Below are 18,596 nucleotides of genomic sequence, written 5' to 3'. Positions count from 1 at the left end.
GTGCGGAGTGTGGGCAGGAAGCACAGAGGGATCACGACGTCAAGTTAGCTAAAGTTAGCAAGAACCATACCGGATATAATAAAGCCTGTATATTTATTTCAATAATGTGATAAGCCGCTATTACGTCTGTGTAATAATTAGAGATAATACTACGCACATTGTTTCTACACAAGCAGCATGTGAATTGTTTTATTTAATTAGCTCTACATATTGGGATTTACTTCGACACATCAGGTCGTTAAACCTTTATTGTGAAAGCTCAAACCGGAAGTAGATTGTTTCGGAAATGTTTGACTTGACTCCAGCAAAGACAGCAACGGGCGCACTGTGGCTACTTGAACGAAAACGGGGGAAGCTCGCTCAAGAACCGGCTGGGCTGTCGTCGGGAACTCAACATGCCACAATAGAAATGCTGAGCGTGGGTGCGAAACAGCCGTATTTACCCCCTGTACAGCGATAGTTGAGGGCAACGCCCCGTATCCACCGAGCAGAGCCCGTACTAAAGTGCTGGCGGAGGCGCAGCGGTGAGCGGTTTGAAACCCAGCAGGGCGGCTAGCTCACAGCGGAGAGGAAGCAGGACTGTCTGCTGAGAACCATGAGAGAGTACAAAGTAGTGGTTCTTGGATCCGGAGGGGTCGGGAAATCCGCGTTAACCGTCCAGTTCGTGACGGGCTCCTTCATAGAGAAATACGACCCCACGATAGAGGATTTCTACAGGAAGGAGATCGAGGTGGACTCCTCTCCGTCCGTCCTGGAGATCCTGGACACGGCGGGGACCGAGCAGTTCGCCTCCATGCGAGACCTGTACATCAAAAACGGGCAGGGTTTCATCCTGGTCTACAGCCTGGTGAACCAGCAAAGCTTCCAGGACATCAAGCCTATGAGGGATCAGATCATTCGGGTGAAAAGGTACGAGAGAGTGCCCATGATTCTGGTTGGAAACAAAGTGGACCTGGAAGGGGAGAGGGAGGTCTCGTCCGTTGAGGGGAAGGCACTGGCGGACGAATGGAACTGCCCGTTCATCGAAACTTCTGCCAAAAATAAAACGTCGGTGGACGAACTGTTTGCAGAGATTGTCCGACAGATGAACTATTCTTCAACACCAAATGGCGACGACCAGTGCTGCTCGTCTTGTGTCATTCTTTAAGAAAAAGGACAACCATAAAGTGTTATTCTTTGCTCGGTTTTAAGTTTGCAATGGTAAGTTGAGACACCATACACTTGAAATGTTAAGCTGACATGAATGATATTAATTGACACTATGTAACCACCAGTAACCTAGGCTACTTTTACTGAAATCCTTTCTCAGCACATGTCCATACTAAGTAGCCTATAGATAAATGCACTGCGACATACCGGATGTATGCTCAACTGGGCTTAATTTGAGCCTTTTTGTGTATTCATTTAAATGTCAGTGCTCGTTTATACAAGCTCAGTGTTAGTTTTCACTTGTGACATACAGTAGGAACCTTGCAGTCTATTGTTTTGCCAAGCAGATTGGGGAAGTGTCTGGACTGGAGGGACAAGCTATGAGTTACTTAAATAAGGGTTAGTAGTTTAATCTTTACACCAATAGTCTGAAGTTTTTAAACAACAGCTCAAATTGTACTTTCCAGAATGAGGTTAACAGGAGTCAGGAGATTCCGATGTTCTTCTATGGCCTAGATTCAAGACTCCCAGAATAAGCCATAAATGAAATGTGTTTTTACTTTTGTCAGAGGTTGTTGTAGTTCATTCATGGCTCTTCCTATCTTTTGTTTGTGGCAGTGTGTTGCAGCGAGTGTGTACTGTTGAGCTCTTCTTCGTTTCTCACCCTGGCCTTGGAGGAATGCTGCAGGGGGACGAGAGGAGGAGGAGGGGAGCAACTGAGACTCAGAGGGAGGGGTCCACTCTTCAGGAATTCTACTGGGTTGGAGTATCTTTGCTGCACGATCAGTGTCCACCATTGATGTCAACACAGTGTCAGATCCAGAGTTTCAGCAACAACCCCCTCACCAGTTCCAACTGTATTCACAACTGGAGCTAAACCCCAATGGAAAAGAAATGGAGGGCAACACTTAAAAGACACTCATAAATTGATGTTTCTGTATAAGAAGACAGAGAGATAGAGTATATTTTGTTAAATAAACTGAAAAGTCTGGGGCGGGTAAAGATTTTTGGTGATATCTCTCCCTAACCCATTATCGGAGCGACGTTCCACAACACTCCAAATCCAATTTTTTTTTTTTTCAAAGTCAAAAGAAATTGACCCCACTTATCTGCTGGTGGAGTAAATGTGATGAGTGCCACTTTTTTTCTTCATCTCCTCTTTAGTGTGTGAGAGGACCTTAACTGAAGTGACATGGGGACCCGATCGCCCTTGTGTCGAGTGCCTTTCCTAAACAAATCAGCGGTTCAGATTTAGTGCCAACCTACATATCACCAAAAGAACCCTTCAACATGGCAATCCACAAATTAGGGAACTGTTCTTCTGGATAATCTCGTAGGGGTGGAGGCTGAAAAGAAACTACAATAGGCTTTTTGTTAATGGAATGGCGGTTTTCTGTATGTTTTACGTTGGCCTTTTTTAAGTCTAAGGTGTTCATTTTGCAATGTCTGCTTAGTCTGGCCAAACATTTCTTGAAATGCAGAGGTACTGGAATGACCCTAGACGCGATAACAACACCAAACGCTTACCTTCCAGACCACTTAAATCAAATTCTGTTTATGTTTATTTTGTTGTTTTTAACAGGAAATGTGATGATGTACCGTTGAAAAATCTAACCTGATTGTAAGATGAATTTCAGACCAGCCATTTAACGATGGGCTGTCAATTTTAAAAACAAGACTTTTAATACAAATTGCATTTTTTTTTAAAGAAACCATGCTGTGTTTTCTCTTTGTTCACTTGTTTCATTGTGTGTCCACAATTGCTAATTGCTAGTTTGCTGATCCTAAACAAAGATGTCATGAGCAGTTTAGGTAACAGTTTATCATTACTTAATATAGCTTAGTATATTTACATACTGCAACAATAACAGTTTACTACAAAAAAAACACAGTAATACAGTTTATAAAAAAGGAAATGTTGTTGTATGCATAGTTTACAGTAACAGGACTTCCCCTTAAACACAGACGGACAAAAAGCCCTGTAGTGCTATTTTTTCACAAACACAAAACCTTCCGTGTGGTTAACGCTGAGATTACTGTGCATGTGTTGAATGTGAACAATCAAAAGCTGAAAGAAACCAGACTAAGGTGTGCACATGTTATGACTAATTCTAAAATGGATGACTAACTAACCTCGTAACCTTGTATGTTGCATTGTTTACAAACATGACACTGGTAATGTAAGGATGGTTATTGTCAGGCTATGGAGCGCATGTGCCGTTCCTGAGAGCAGGAATTTGTGTAAAGATAATTGTAAATTACCCGAGTAGATTCGTAGATTTGCTTTACCTTAACCATATTCAGCAACAAAATGTCATCAAGAGCAAAATGCGTCTATCTTATCCGTCTGTCAGTCTATCAGTGCATTGATAGCCAAAGCCAGGCTGTGCTGCTCGAGAGAAATGTCTCTTAACTGTGTGGGTGTAGCAGTGTTTCAGCCCAGAGCTTCAGCCTGGGTGCAGTGTGTGTGTGTGTGTGTGATGTGGAGAGGCCGTTATAACTGAGCAGGCCCCGATCCGCTTCTGTTTACCTACAGGGATTACTTAGCCCCTTCTGGCTGCCTGACCGCAGTATGGCTTGGGGCGGGGGAGTAAACAAACACAACACAAGCTTTACTTATAGAGTCCGGTTTTTCTGTGGGTAAATATTTGCTGATCTTCAAGCTTTATACTGTGTATATGTTGTGTTTTGGTATGTGTCTTAGGAGTGTGAGCATATGTGTCTGCCTGTCACCACCCTGCACAGACTCGGACCCCTCTGTGGGCCGGGTATCTGTGCCTGTTAGCCAGTGTAAGCGATGCTATCATATCTTTGGCCTTGCCTGCACCATGTGACTGTGGGGCATGAGGAGGTCAGGGTACAGGAGCAATTCAGCTTGAATATGGCATCCAACAGGTGCAATTAAAGAGTAATGTACATAAGAGCTGGGCAAATGGGGTCAACATTAGTATTGTGGTATTAAAAAGAGATTTTTATGATGACATATGTTACAGTGATTGCCGATTCTTTCTGTGTGTTAGTAGAAAACATTTCCATGTTCCCACACTGTATTTTTATCCCCTAAGCTGACGGCATTAGCTTTAGTCCAGATGTGCTTTGTGTTTGTCTGGCTGTTGATAGTAGCAGGTCTCAAATCCTCCTTACACCTATCACAAGCCGTGGCTTGTTCACACCTGTTTAAAATCAAAACTGATGGCAGGTTTCCTCCAAGACACTGATACAGGTTGCTTGATTAGACATGAACCGTCCTGAACTGGAACTCTACCTTTTTTAAATAATATTGCTAACTGTTAGTGGATAAGAGGGAGAAGTTATTACAGCTATGCCCCAGATACTGTACGTGTACACCTCCATCTCTGACTGTTGCGCAGCTTCTGTCTCTTGCTGTGGTATAAACATCTGATAGCTGAAGAATTTGCCCTTTGGAAAAAAAGGGGCCTGTCGAGTTCCTGTTTCCTTTGATTTATCTCTGTAGAAAGTGAGAAGGTAAAAGTTTCACTTCCTGCCCTTTAATTCTGCACAACTCAGCGCCAATGTAGACTCTTCGTGTGGCTTTGAGTTTAATAGGTTTAAGCATATTAGTTATTAGGTCTTAGTATTTTGTAGTTGCGTTCTTCAGTGTTGTTTTTATTTTTAATGTAACAGATGTAATGAGGATAACTATTGGTTTCAGATGCAACCAACAGGACATCGGTTATGATCAGGTTTACGGATGGCCTGCTTTGTCAGTGGTTGCTGGTCATGGGAGATAGTCATGTGATGTGGTTGCCATGGTTAAGGGGGGTTGGGATGTGGTATGGCTGCTGGGGGTGGCCTCGTGACCTATGGGCGTTCAGTCACTGCTGGAAGGGTGACTGTACGAGAGGAGGGTGTCGGTCTCTTTGATCATCTTCCACTCCGTTGCCATAAACATATATTTTCTTTGCTAAGGCAGGGAGTGCAATTTCACTTTCTTAGCTTATTCCTGATGATAATTGTGGGTGGCAGATTTGTACAGCCTTAGACAAATAATTGCCTTTCCTTGTTTGCAAATAACTAAATATTTATTTATTTTTTCAATGTTTAAGATAAGGGATAAATGTATTGTTTGCTGCAAAGGGTCTGCTGTTTCTCTTTATATTTAGCTGTTGGTAGCGGTTGCTCTGACAGGAAGTGTGTCTACACAGCCAGAGAGAGTGGGTGGTGTGTGTTTGCATTTTTTTACATGGGACTTAATCACTATATAGGCTCTTTGCTGAATTACAGACTTCTCTTTCTCCCAGCGTCATCATGCTATTTCTGAGGCTCTGTTGTGTTCAAGAGTGTGGTTTTCGCCTGGTTTTTCTTGGCAGATGTGCGTGTTATGCACTCTATGGCAGTGTGCTCTCTGAAATCCATTTGACTCTATAAGCATTTCGACTGTTGACCATTTAGTTTATATGCGGCAATATTGTTAACTTTATAGTTTGTGTCACAGTCATTTAGCTGTTAGCCATTACCATAACAACACAGGAATGACCATTCACTCGTTGTTTGTCTTAGGCTAGAAGGCTGAATTAGCTTTGTTTTTTCTCTCCTTCAGTCACAGATGAACACACACACTGCAGTTAACCCACGTTGTGCACATTTAAGGCCACTGCAGTTTAGATTCCTGCAGCATTCCTACACCAAGTTTTTGTGCAGACACAAGCTGCAGAGGGGTCACTCACCTCCTCGGTTGTCACTCACAGGAACAATGGTTGTCAGTTTCATATTTATCCATTTATTACTTAGCCCATGAGACTTTGACTATTTATTTTAGTTCGGCCATGCTTTATTTAAGTGTAAAATCTTACCATACAGTTGAAAGTAGATTGTGAGGGAACTTCTAATATCTAGATTTCACTATATCTTACAGTAATGTTGCTGCTCTGCTGCTTTTTTCCATACACTAGAGTGGGCTTGATTGTGTGAACTAATTTTCTCATTGTATATCTCGTCCGGACATAGCAAGTGTCAGTTAAGAGTTAAAACTGCCGTGACTGTTTATCCATTTGTGTCTTGATTCACCTCTCAGTAAATCAGGGAGCGGCCTTCTCATTCAGAGAGCTGACTGTGCCGAGATGGGAATGCCCCAGAATTCCTCTCATTCCTGTCATTCCTTCAACTGTAGTGTCTGGACATGCCTTTAGCCTGAACTGAAAGAGAGATGGATCAGGGGAGAAAGTTGTGACAAGAAGTGGCATTCATGTGCTCTTTGTGGTTAATTTCAGGGCATTGGCCTTGCAGTTGTCCTTCAAGTCTGATTGGAAATAACGCCCTTGTTGTTCCCAAGGCTTTTTTCTCTCTTCTGATCACCACTCTGATAGACAAGAGAAGAATATCACCAAGAAGCTACAACAAACAAAGTTAGAGAAAAGGAGAGATCAGCTGAGATAAGGGATAACAGCGAGAGTGCATGGTTTGTCTATACAGGCCTCCAGACACTCCCCGCTCTGTCACAAGATGGATCCCACTTGGCAAGCAGTCCAACTGCTCTTTATACCCATCTTTAGATAATCATAGCACCGTTGCCTTAGTTTGCATCAAAGCTCCATCTGAATAGGAAACTAGGCCAATTGAGCTAGTCAGACAGACAGGACTAATTACTTGCAAAGTCCCCTATGTGGATGATAAATAGCTTTTGTTCACTTGTTCACTGTGAGGAAAAGGAATGCTTAAGGACTCGATTTGTAATTGAGCTCAGTTGCAATAAGGGTTTTAATTATGGTGGGAAAAAACCAGGTCATACATGTGAAGGCATGGCAGGCTGCAGTTTGATATTTCTGTATTGGTATATATGGTTTTCGAGAGATGTATATACATTCTCAATAACATCTCTGTTAGCTTTGGTCTGAGTGAGTCACGCACTGCGTCAGTGACTTTGCTGCTGGTGCTCTGCAGCAGGCCTCAGATGTAGCTCCTGAGGTTTGTGTGTGCATGGTTTCTCAGTTGAATGACAGTCTGACGTCTTTTGTCAGAGGACTTACAAGAAGTGAATGGCCTTGAATACTTCCTTGTTTGTTTGTGTCAACAGATGTTTAGAAGTGATGCATTAGGCCATATTTAGAGAAGGGCAAACAACATCCTTTGGACCCGGCCATTCTTTGTGAGGGATTTTGATAGAAGAGAAAAGTTAGAAACTATTGGTTGTGACAGTTCCTTGGTGAGAATCTGTGTATGATATAATAATACCAACACCCTTTAACTATGCAACACCCACTACAAGGACATTTAACACATTTTGCAACATAACAGCATCTCTGGCAGAGGATTGGGTTTGAGTTTGGTTAAAACTAGGAGCTAGTTTTAAAGGGATTTACTACATCCCTTTATAGCTGGTCAACATTAGTTTATCTGTAGCACCATCCAATGAAGTCCCTTAAGTCTGTAATGACCTTCTTTAGTGAAGAGTGAATCTCTTATACATGCATGTCGGAAAGTAAGTTTCAGAGTTTATGCAGTTTATAATCAGTGGGTAAAATCAAATTGTGCTGTTATTATTTGGTCTAATGTTATTGGCCTTAAGTTTAGTCAATTGAGGTAAATTGTTTTATTTTGTGGAATGTTGCAAGAATGTTACGAGGTCAGGGGATACTCTATAATCCAGCTAACATTAGCCATTTCAGTTGGTTGTCTTCAAGCAGTTATCTGAATTTAAATCCTTTCTAGTATTGATGTGATGCGTACACCTCAAACTAGTCAACAGGGTAATAACTAGGCTCAGTTAAAAGCTGGTGAAAATATTAACATGGCTCCTGAGGGAGTAAATGTAGAGCTTTGGACAATATAGCAGGACAGGATGCTTGATGTAGTGTGATCTGAACCTTGGCCTTCTTGTGAAAGAAATCTGTCTTCACTCGCTGCATTATTCTGCTTCCTGCTTTGTTCAGAGCTGAACTTTATCACGTGCACGTAACTTGCGCTCAGGTTCTTCTTCCTGCCCTCCTTTCCTTTCCTTCCCCCTATCTGCTCAGGAAAAGGTTTGTGGCATCCTTCTCCAGGGCCTGGTCCTGGGTCATGTGACAGCCTCCCACCACCCTAGTGTTACCCTCCTGTCACCACGGCAATGTCAGCATTCTGACTAACACGTTATGACATCCGTGACCTTCCTCCCCCATTTTCAACCCCACTTGTTTTTCTCATTCCATCATCTTTTCCCCCTCCTCACTGAGTTTATGCGTCTTGTCATCATTACTCTGGTACATCCTGTCATTCACGCTACCTCTTTACTACAATCTGGGTTGACATGCCTTTCTAGGAATTTGTTACTTTGTGCTTTTTCAGTTCAGGGTGTGTGTTTTCTTTGGTGAGGTGAGACCGGAAGAGCATTTTTATATAGATACCTTGTTCCTGTTTAGGTTTGTTGATATAGTTATTTTCTCCTCTTATACCTCTCTTTGCCTGCCTCCCTCCTCCCCCAAGTTATGAGTCCAGATTCATCATCAAACCTTTCTCTTGAGGCACTGTTATCCAATACTGTTTTATAACCTGAGCAACTAGGGAGTAGAAAAAAGAAACCTTGTGGGAGATAACAGCTACAGAAAGAGCCGAATTTGTCATAGTGAGAAGTACTGTATGTGTGTATTTCCCGTACTGCCTTGTTTGTGTGAGCTCTCAGGATATATGTGTTGGTCATTTTGTCCTTATAGTCGCCGTTAGTATGGATGTCTCTCAAATTTCTAACCAACATATGGTTATATTAGCCTTAACAGTGCCAAAGTGTCATGTTCATAACATTCCTAAAATCATCACATTACCAAAAAAAAAAATCGGCTCATTCACACAGTAAGTAATCCAGTGGCATCCAAAAAAGGCAAATACATGTAGTAATTCTATGTCTATAATTGAAACAAATTCAAATGTGCATGAATTGAATCTGCACACCAACTCACATAAACCCTTACAATTTAGTGAAATAGACAGTCGTATTATTTCTTCAGAATTAACTTCAAATGGTTTCTTATTTTCCAATACATAACATTCTTAGATGAACTGTAATCTTTAAAAAACATAACACAAATCTGGGAAAGTTTGTAAATCGTAAAGACTATTTTCTAATAAAAGGTAATTATCTATATTTACACAATGAACAGCCGAGGTGTCAAAGCATATTTATTTACCTTTCTGAAACTTTTTCCAAATATGGTCATGACAGGAAGTGTGCATGGACAAATCAGTGTGTTGCACAGCTGAGATTAGCCTGTACAATTACACAAAAGCCCCACCCACAATGCCAGAGTATCTGTCTCACACACCAACACACTGCAGCAGGAAGTGAGCAAACATTCATACCTCTGCAGCTAACACATGACATCAGGTTATTACAACATGAGTCACACATTGGGCTCTTTCATTTTCAGTGAAACCACTGGGAGATGTTTGTGCTGACAAAGTAGAGTGTGTGTGCAATCACACCTGCATGTACAATTGCTAACTGTTCACACATGCAACAGCATAATGATCATACATAAGTTACATTATACTCTGTGGTAGATGTAGCAGATGCCCCAGATATGACCCTCTGCATTGAAATTATTTCTGGGAATTTTGGAGAAGCTAGGCTCCGAGGAAATTGCTCATATCCTGTGTGGAGCTATGGAAGGGGAAGTCTCCTGTGACAGTGGGAATCTCCAGTCTGCTGACCCACATCCCTGTGCTCTGTATCCTGCTCCATTACTGCTTTGCTTTGTTAACGGTTTTACTTAGGACCTACGGAAAGAAAGACGTAATTCTGACATCATTGATCAGAAAACTTGTTGCATTGATATGTTGGTCTAACTTAAATAGGTTTTCTTAAATCTATGTTATATTCAGTGTTTCGCTACAACAACACAACACATGTGTTTCCTTCCTCATGAAAAAAGGCTATTTAAACAATACATTTTTTGAAACTTTGTAAACATACTTTACTCAGCCTTGCAGACTTGTTCTTCTCTGCCCTTTGCCCTTCTTTTATGTTTCCTGGCTGGGCCTTATTGCACATGCTAGACAACATACAAAAAAACTCATCAAACATTTCTCCAAAGTGTTAATAATTTTCAATAACTCGACAAGGTATCTTAAATAAGAAGTGGCAACATCTCCAGCCATATTGGGTGCAATAGTGGAGCAATGAAGCGTGGTATCAAATTTGCCATCTTCCTCAATTATGACAGATCACACTTAGTGGTGTGAGCTAAGTTAGCCAGTGTCTGCCTGTGAATAGTACATCAAATCCCGCTCATTTTTCTTCGAAGCTGTCAAAATTATATTTGCAGTCATCTAATGCTCGTATGCAAATGTATTGCTAGGCTACAGGCACAATGAGATAACTGAAAAGCATGTTAACAGATGGGAGCTTCACATAAATGGAACTCAATGCTCCTTTCCCTTTCTGCCGTTGGCACTCTGTGCTTGGTTACAAAGTATTTTGCTGATCAATGGGCTCAAATGCACTCTGGCTGCTAATACTTCAGTGTGTCCTAATCCTGCTGCCTGTAGGCCTTTACCAAAAGAAAACACTGAGAATAATAAAATATATACCTCCTGGGTATTTTTTCATCATCACAATCGAATCATCACTTCAATCGAAAGCAGAAGGTGAGAAAATGCTACTGTTCCCTGAAAAGATTGCCTACTGACTGGTGTTGTGTGTGTGTGAGAGTGCTTGACTCAATGCTGCAGTTTCTACTATGGGTAATACATAGTAGTACAACTCCTTAACAAAGTGCAATGCACATTGCTACCCAGCATAATACGTGTCCCATGTGTCATGTGATGTGTGACTGAATGGTGTCCACTGTTGGTGATCAGTGAGCTGACAGGAAGGAAGGGTGTCTCCATGTAAGACTTCCTGTCCTGCTGTGTGACTCAGTGTCGGTCCTTGTGCTGCTCTTTTCCTTTTCCTTTCACTCTTTTCTTCCTCCTAGGCTCCCCACTTACTTCTCACTCACATCTCTCTTCATTTATTTTATTACCTGTTGTAGGACCATCTGTCCAGACTTTGGCAAGTCAACTATTGACTAGCTGCTTGCTGCAAGAGTCATATGTTTTACATCTTGCACCTCCAGGTTTTTTTTTTTTATAGCCACCAGTTCATGGATAAGATCAATACTATTAACATGTCAACAAGGTAAATATAAGGCTACATCCAGCCTAGACTAGTTTCTAATCCAAAGGTTATAATTTGCGTTCTGGATTGTCTCTTTTGGGTGCACATGATGTAACAACACTAAAACTTCCCTGTGCCCAAGTCCAGCATACCCCCGACTTTTGTTTTAATTTGAACAGATTAAACATGATTAATCAGCTTTGGAGGGGGTTACAGATCAAATGTGTTGCTTTTGGACAGAGTAAGGCTAAGTCTTTATGCTAAACTAAGCTAACCAGCTGCAGGCTTTCTGTTTACCGTACACACACACACACGTCAGAAAGTATCATTTTTTTCTCCGTTGCAAGAAAGAAAATAAGCATATTTCCTAGAAAAAAACGTTTCCTTTTATTTGTGTTCTGTATAATAAGTCATAAGATGAAAATCCATAATCAGTATGTCTTCAAAGCTGTTATACACATGTAAAATAACTACTGTTCTGAGATCAAAACAACAATTCCCTGTGAATTCTAAGGATAATTCCTAACAGGCGCATCTCATGTTGAGTCTCTTAATTGCTTCCCTTGATCCTCTTTTAATTTGGAACTGCGAGTTGACTCCAATACTGAAAAAATTGATTGATATCTCGGATGTTTAACACTGAGTGTGTTGATTGTAAGCCATTATAAGATGTCATCCAATTAGTAGTAGGCCAAATCTTTTCAGCAACCGTCGGCCAAAAACAAAGAAATGCATGTGAGGGAAACGTTTCAAAGACAAGCTGGAGATGACAGAGGAGAGGAAACAGGGAAGAGGAAGAGAGAGAGGGGAGGAAACAGGGATATGAGGGACGGGAGGAGGCCACGCAGCAGGTCTCTCATTCAGGCTAATGCCATTAGTGTCACTGCGCAGGGGGATCATATGACTCAGTCATTACTGCTCTTTATTTATTTACCCTGACACACACACACACACACACACACACACACACACACACACACACACACACACACACACACACACACACACACACACACACACAGACAGATTCCAGCATGTCACTTATCCTGTGGATTTGATGAACCCCCGCATGCAGTAGCCTTGAAGCTTTGACAAAGGGCTTTCCGACACACATGCGAATGGACCTACGCAAATGACGCCTGCCTAGAGTGAGTGCACATCTCTGAATGCTCGTAACATGTCACCCCCCCCCCCTCCCTTTCTTATTCCTGTTTCTTCAGGCTGTGTAAGCCTCCAGACCATAATGGGCTCTGAGGTGCTTAGTGGCCCTCCAGCCAGCCCCCCTTGGAGGTCCTGCTGTGTAACGGGAATACAGAGGGCCATGTTGTCCTGTTTTCGTGTACTGCAAACTTCCTGTTTGGCAAATAAACAAAAGTCTGAAGGGTTATCACTTCGTTATCCCACTTCCCTTTGGCCTTCCTCATTTTTCTTGTGAATCCCTAACTCTTTGCACATTTGCAAGGGGATGTAATGCATTGCTTGACTCAGCACAGTGTTAGCTTGTTGTGTAATAAAGACTTGGTTTGTGATCTGTGGTTCTCAGCAATCTAAGATGGGCAGATGGCTGCCTCTTGCTCACCAATGACTCTCTGTCTCTCTTCTTATTTTTCCCAATAGTTATTTTTGTCGTGTGTCGGCGTTTATGTGTGAGCCTATGTGTCTTTGATTCTGAGTCAGTGTGTGTGGGTGTGTCTAAGTGAGTGAGTGAGTGAGGGATTGAGTTTGTGTGTTGTTTTAGGAATATCTAGTCTGTGGACCATATGGTACAACACTGCCTGCTGGGCAAAGATAAACCCCACATGTAGTGGCAGAAGAGACACCCGTGTACACACACACACACACACACACACACGCACGCACACGCACACGCACACATGCACATATGCTTCACACACTTTGTCCAACCTCAGTAGAATGTATTTTTAATTTGCATTGTAATTAGTCTGCACTGTCTGCTGTTGAATAACAGCGATACACGGCCTGGCTAGTGTTCATCTGTCAGTCTTTCTGCTGCTCCTGCTGCTGCTGCTCCTGCTCCTCCTGCTCCTCCTGCTCCTCCTCCTCCTCCTCCTCCTCCTCCTCCTCCTCCTCCTCCTCCTCCTCCTCAGCTGATTTGCTTTCTGCCTGCCTATACTTGTCCAAATCAAATGCTTTCCACCTTTCTCTGAGGGCAAACTTCCCCCAGCCGACCTGAGTAATAAAGCCTTCTCTGAGCTGAAGTAAACTCATGCTTTCCTCCCACACATGTAACCACCCATATGGAAGTGTATCTATCTACTTTGGTGGTTCAGGAAGTGATACATTTTTCTCTGTTAAAAAATTAAAACGTAAACTATTGCATAACTTAACAATTCTAGGGACCAAATCATGGGTTCGCATATCCCATTGTCTGTTTGCGACTACGATTACAGCATACCATTTGAAAACGATCCTGTATTTCTGCCTTAAGTTTCCATGGAAATCAGTGGTTTAATTTGCTGGCTCAAAATACGTGCTTGGATTGTGTAATGCTCCACAATGAAAATCAAGTCAGTCTTATGATAACATTTAAACCTTTTTTTTTGTTTTCACTGAAAAATAATGTGGCAATAACCACCAATAGCTAAATAATCATACAGCGGCAACAACACAACACACATTTTTTGATACACTGTAATTATTTTGTATAAGTGCAATGATTTAGAGTCCAAAAATGTATGCAGGTGCCTACTAAGTGATTTTTGTATGGGAAGAAATGGATACATGCATATTTTTAAAACAATACATTCAAAACAGACAATGCATTTGTTAATAGCAACCAAACATGATTTTTTTGTAGAAAACTCAAACTTATAAAACCACTGCTATGAGCCATTAATGTTTGATTTTTTAATGTTCTGTCTGGCTGTGTCTGTGTATTTGCTATACCTGTGTGGACTCGCAGCAGAGCCAGACAGCATGAAAAGGCAAGGTCACTCAAATCAAAGTACTCCAAAGCTCCCACGCTTCTCCTCTAGTCAGGCTCTCTCACTGATTAGACAGATTACATAAAGAAACATTTACCTCTCTGTCTCAGAACACGAGGGTAAACAACATGGTGTTTTCTTTACAAAAGCGGGGGGAGACAGACTGTAAACCCCCGTGGCACAAATCCTCCACCCCCACTGCATCTTGTGCCACAATGTGTGCTAACTGTCAGACGTGGTAACATGGATGAGGGCACAGCTGGAAGAGAAATGGAAAGAGACGTACAAAGAGAGGGGCGGAGAAGGAGACGAGGCAGTTTGAAGCCGGTTAACTGGGGCTGTTCCTGATGCTTTTCAGACAGAAAAGACTGGGAAGAAGAAGTGACACACACACACACACACACACACACACACACACACACACACACACACACAGAGGTGAAGTATAAAGAGACGGGCACAGGAACAAAAGCAACGGCGTTTAATATGAAACTGAATTTCAGAGGTAGCCTTCTAGTTTAGTCACCATGACAACAACACATTTAAACCAGCATTTAATTGGTGCTGTCTGCACTTGTCTGTTGCATCTCCATCCACTCCCTCCGTGTACAGTATATAATTACACTGTGATTTGTGGGTATCATGTACCAGAACAGACCTGCCTACTATATGGTATATATTACTGTGTTTGGTTTGTAAAGTAATACTGTAATATGTTTCAATTTACTCGGACTGCCAATTCAGATTAGGCTTTCATTTTTGGATCACAGAAATGATGGCTAACCGTACGGTGCAAAATTCTGAAAAATTGGTGCCTGTACTCTATATAATAGATAGCACATTAATTCTACCAGCCATCATTTAAGGAATAAGGATGCAATGTGAGAGATCTTCTGAGAGCAATTAGAGTCATTACGATGAGTCAGTAAAGGTTAGGTGGATATCATTTAGCCACATGCTTCTTGAAAAGTCAGACAAGGCAGATTGTTGGAAAAGATACTCAGGTTCTGTGTAAGAATAGGGACATTTCTTGTCCTTGTATGTTACAGAATAGGTGATAGTTTCACATTCTTTTGAACACAGTAAAGTTGTTGTCACTGGACATACAATTAGCTGCTCATTTCCAACTAATTTGCTAGTTCAGGTTTACACTTGCAACCTATGCACATACTTCACTTCACATATGTTGTATAATACAAGCAGTCTAAAACATTACAAGCATTAATATGCAAGCAACCAGTTCAGCACTATATTTGATTAGGACTTGCTTATATCACAGGTGATGTGATGCACATTTTGCTCCAGGCTGAGTATGGAGACCTTTAAATAGAAGACAGGGTTTGTGGTTCGACAATTTGCCTCATATCTGCTCTTCAACTTCTGACTAACGATTCTTTCTTCAGGTTTCAGTCTTTCATGTTCATAGATGGTGCACACTTCAAAACATTTGGGAAATGTGAGAAAGAAGATAAGGCGTTGGTACCGTGTTTGGCAAATGGCAATTTTGTGTTTCTGAAGGTGCAGAGCTCTGAATGTGTCTCTCAGTCTCCGCACGGGTTATTTGTCTATTTTCAGAGAACCGTAGGCGGTGAACAGAAAGTACTCAAGCCAGGACAAGATGGATATGTAAGAATGTAACAGCTGCAGTTACAGAGAAGTGCATGCATAAGCAGAGGACAACAAGCTGATAAGATTCACAGTTAAAATGAACTAATGGAAAGAAAGGAGCCTGTTAACAACACAGTAAAACTCTTGTACAGCCTATAGTTAAAAGACAAAGCTGCGGGCATAACGATTTGTAATCAGATTGATGCTTTATAACTTATCCTAATAGAGAACCGCAGTGACGCGTCATAAAAGCCGGAAGTAAACTTCTTCCGGTTCCTTCGTCAAAAACCAATGCAATTTCTCCATAGGATTTCGGAAAATAGCTCGAAATAAGGTCTGTGGTTGACACACATTTAAGAGAGGGATCACGTTTTATTAAGCCGGATAATCTCCACATGTCAACCCTACTTTTATAATTTTTGAATCATAAATCTAGTCGCCAGAAGCAAAATGCTAACGTTATGCTATAGACGAACTACAAGCCAGTACAGCAGCAGGGTCGCACGACTTCAACGTCACGCCAACTTAAGATCGTTTCAACTGACTTGAACACTTTAAATATATTAACATTTTAATCTGTATACCGCGGTTATCTAGGCCCTTTTTGTTTTGTTTAATGTATACCACGTTTATCTAGGCCCTTTTTGTTTTGTTTTATGTATACATGTCACACTGTGGGAAATGATATTTCCAGATTTCTGGATGTACAAAGCTGACTTTGACTTTCGCGCGCTTCCATATTTTAACAAAGCTTTTCATTTTAGCCACACTGAATTTAACTAGAAGTCGTGGCTGTGTCAATTACCAGTCTGATATCGTTTTACAAAGATGATAAGAAGAGTGTAGATAGGAGAGAACCACTACAAGTCAGGACACGTAAAACAGTGCAGCCTAGATGAAGGTGTGCTTACCGGTGTTGTCAGGGCTAGCATGAGGGACAAGGTTTATAGTGTCGGTGAGTAGTGATAGCAAGAGTACCGTTAACCTAGAGTTAATTTATTCACATTAATTCCCATCAACAAATCCATTTTATGTGTCACATGAAATCTTTATTAAGCAAGGCAAGTTTATTTATATAGCACTTTTCAACACAAGGCAATTCAAGGTGCTTTACAAAAAATGAGAGACATTAAGAAAATAAAATTTAAAAAAAGCTAATAAAATAAAGATTAAAAGAAAAAATACATGGATAAAAGTTACAGTGCAGTCTAAGATATGAATAGTTCAATTAAAAGCAGTCACAAAAAGAAAAGTCTTCAGCCTGGATTTAAAAGTAGTAAGAGTTGCAGCGGACCTGCAGGTTTCTGGGAGTTTGTTCCAGATATTTGGAGCATAATAACTGAACGCTGCTTTACCATGTTTAGTTCTGACTCTGGGGACAGAAAGCTGACCCGTCCCTGAAGACCTGAGAGATCTGGATGGTTCATAATTTAGCAGGAGGTCAGAAATGTATTTTGGGCCTAAACCATTCATTGCTTTATAAACAGCAGCAGTATTTTGAAATCTATTCTTTGACACACAGGAAGCCAGTGTAAAGACTTCAGAACAGGAGTGATGTGATCCACTTTTTTAGTGTCAGTGAGGACTCGAGCAGCAGCGTTCTGAATTAGCTGCAGATTTCTAATAGATTTTTTAGTGAGACCTGTGAAGACACCATTGCAGTAGTCCAGTCTACTGAAGATAAAAGCATGGACACGTTTTTCCAAATCCTGCTGTGACATTAGTCTTTTAATCCTAGATATGTTCTTTAGGTGATAGTAAGCTGATTTAGTAACTGTTTTAATGTGACTGTTGAAACTCAGGTCAGAGTCCATGACTACACCTAGATTTATGGCTTTATCTGTTGTTTTGAACATTCCAGACTGAAGCTCAGTCAGCGCTAACTTTTAAACGTCCTGCCTTGGCTCCAAAAACCATTACCTCAGTTTTATCTTTGTTTAATTGGAGAAAGTTCTGACACATCCAGTCATTGATTTGTTCAATGCACTTACTCAGTGTTTGAATTGGAGCATAGTCTCCTGGTGAAATGGTTACGTAAATTTGTGTGTCATCCGCATAGATATGGTAACTTATTTTGTTGTTCTTCATTATCTGAGCCAGTGGTAGCATGTAGACGTTAAAGAGAAGAGGCCCCAAGATTACAAATATTACACACCAGAAAACACAGAAATATCCATGAAATAAACATACAGTAGGCTATAAACAATTAAAGGGACAATTGGGAAGGCATTACAAATGTAAATATATTTTTGACTCGACCTGTGTCAGTATGCACCTGTCAGCTTGTTATAGGGGAATCACTTTAAGTTACTAAATTAAATCATGTGTTTTTTAGGAGAGTATGCTGTCCTTGATGAGAGCCAGCCCACTGCTGAGGGTGGTGGAAAAGGGAAAGTCATCAGTATGTTGAAGGAACAAAATGGTTTGTGTGGTGATGATCGGAGATGGGGCCACAGATCTAGAGGCATGCCCTCCTGCTGTAAGTGAAAACTCCATAGTTTCATTTGTGTGCAAGTGCCTGCTTGATTAGTGATTGATGATATTTTGTAACACATTGTGACTAGTGTTCTCTTTCATCCTCAGGACGCCTTCATTGGATTTGGTGGTAATGTCATCAGGCCGCAGGTTAAGGAGAAGTCCTTGTGGTACGTGACAAGTTTTAGGGAGCTGCTGAAGGAACTAGAAAATATTTAAACAAGATAAAAAGAGTACTGTAACTAATTTTAACATTTTTTATTTGCACCCAAGGGTGCTCTTCTGTTGGTTTTATCCCGGGCACACGTTTCCTTCTACTCGATAGATTT

General features: G+C 41.2%; 1 protein-coding gene and 1 long non-coding RNA gene across 3 annotated transcripts; one reads left to right on the top strand and one right to left on the bottom strand.

The window, feature by feature from the left end:
- Positions 1–279: 279 nt before the first annotated feature.
- On the top strand, positions 280–2,861 carry LOC307035858 (ras-related protein Rap-2a). 2 transcript variants are annotated; one of them, XM_079675672.1, is made up of 2 exons: positions 280–1,200; positions 1,827–2,861. In XM_079675672.1, the coding sequence occupies exon 1, from the start codon at positions 596–598 to the stop codon at positions 1,145–1,147; it is 552 nt and encodes a 183-aa protein (XP_079531798.1). In that variant the 5' UTR covers positions 280–595; the 3' UTR covers positions 1,148–1,200; positions 1,827–2,861. The 2 variants fall into 2 exon arrangements, with proteins under 2 accessions (XP_079531798.1, XP_079531797.1); XM_079675671.1 differs by having other exon boundaries at positions 282–1,200; positions 1,768–2,861.
- On the bottom strand, positions 2,599–17,482 carry LOC307035860. Its single transcript, XR_013807227.1, has 3 exons — positions 14,147–17,482; positions 10,055–10,133; positions 2,599–9,858 (listed from the first exon to the last, which is right to left on the bottom strand). It is a non-coding gene; the product is annotated as an uncharacterized lncRNA (long non-coding RNA).
- Between the last annotated feature and the right edge of the window lie 1,114 nt (positions 17,483–18,596).

This window comes from Notothenia rossii (assembly GCF_949606895.1).
Source record: "Notothenia rossii genome assembly, chromosome: 4".
In the NCBI taxonomy this organism is placed as follows: domain Eukaryota; kingdom Metazoa; phylum Chordata; class Actinopteri; order Perciformes; family Nototheniidae; genus Notothenia; species Notothenia rossii.
Note: the sequence above shows the minus strand (reverse complement) of the source record. Positions and strands in the feature narration are given on the sequence as shown.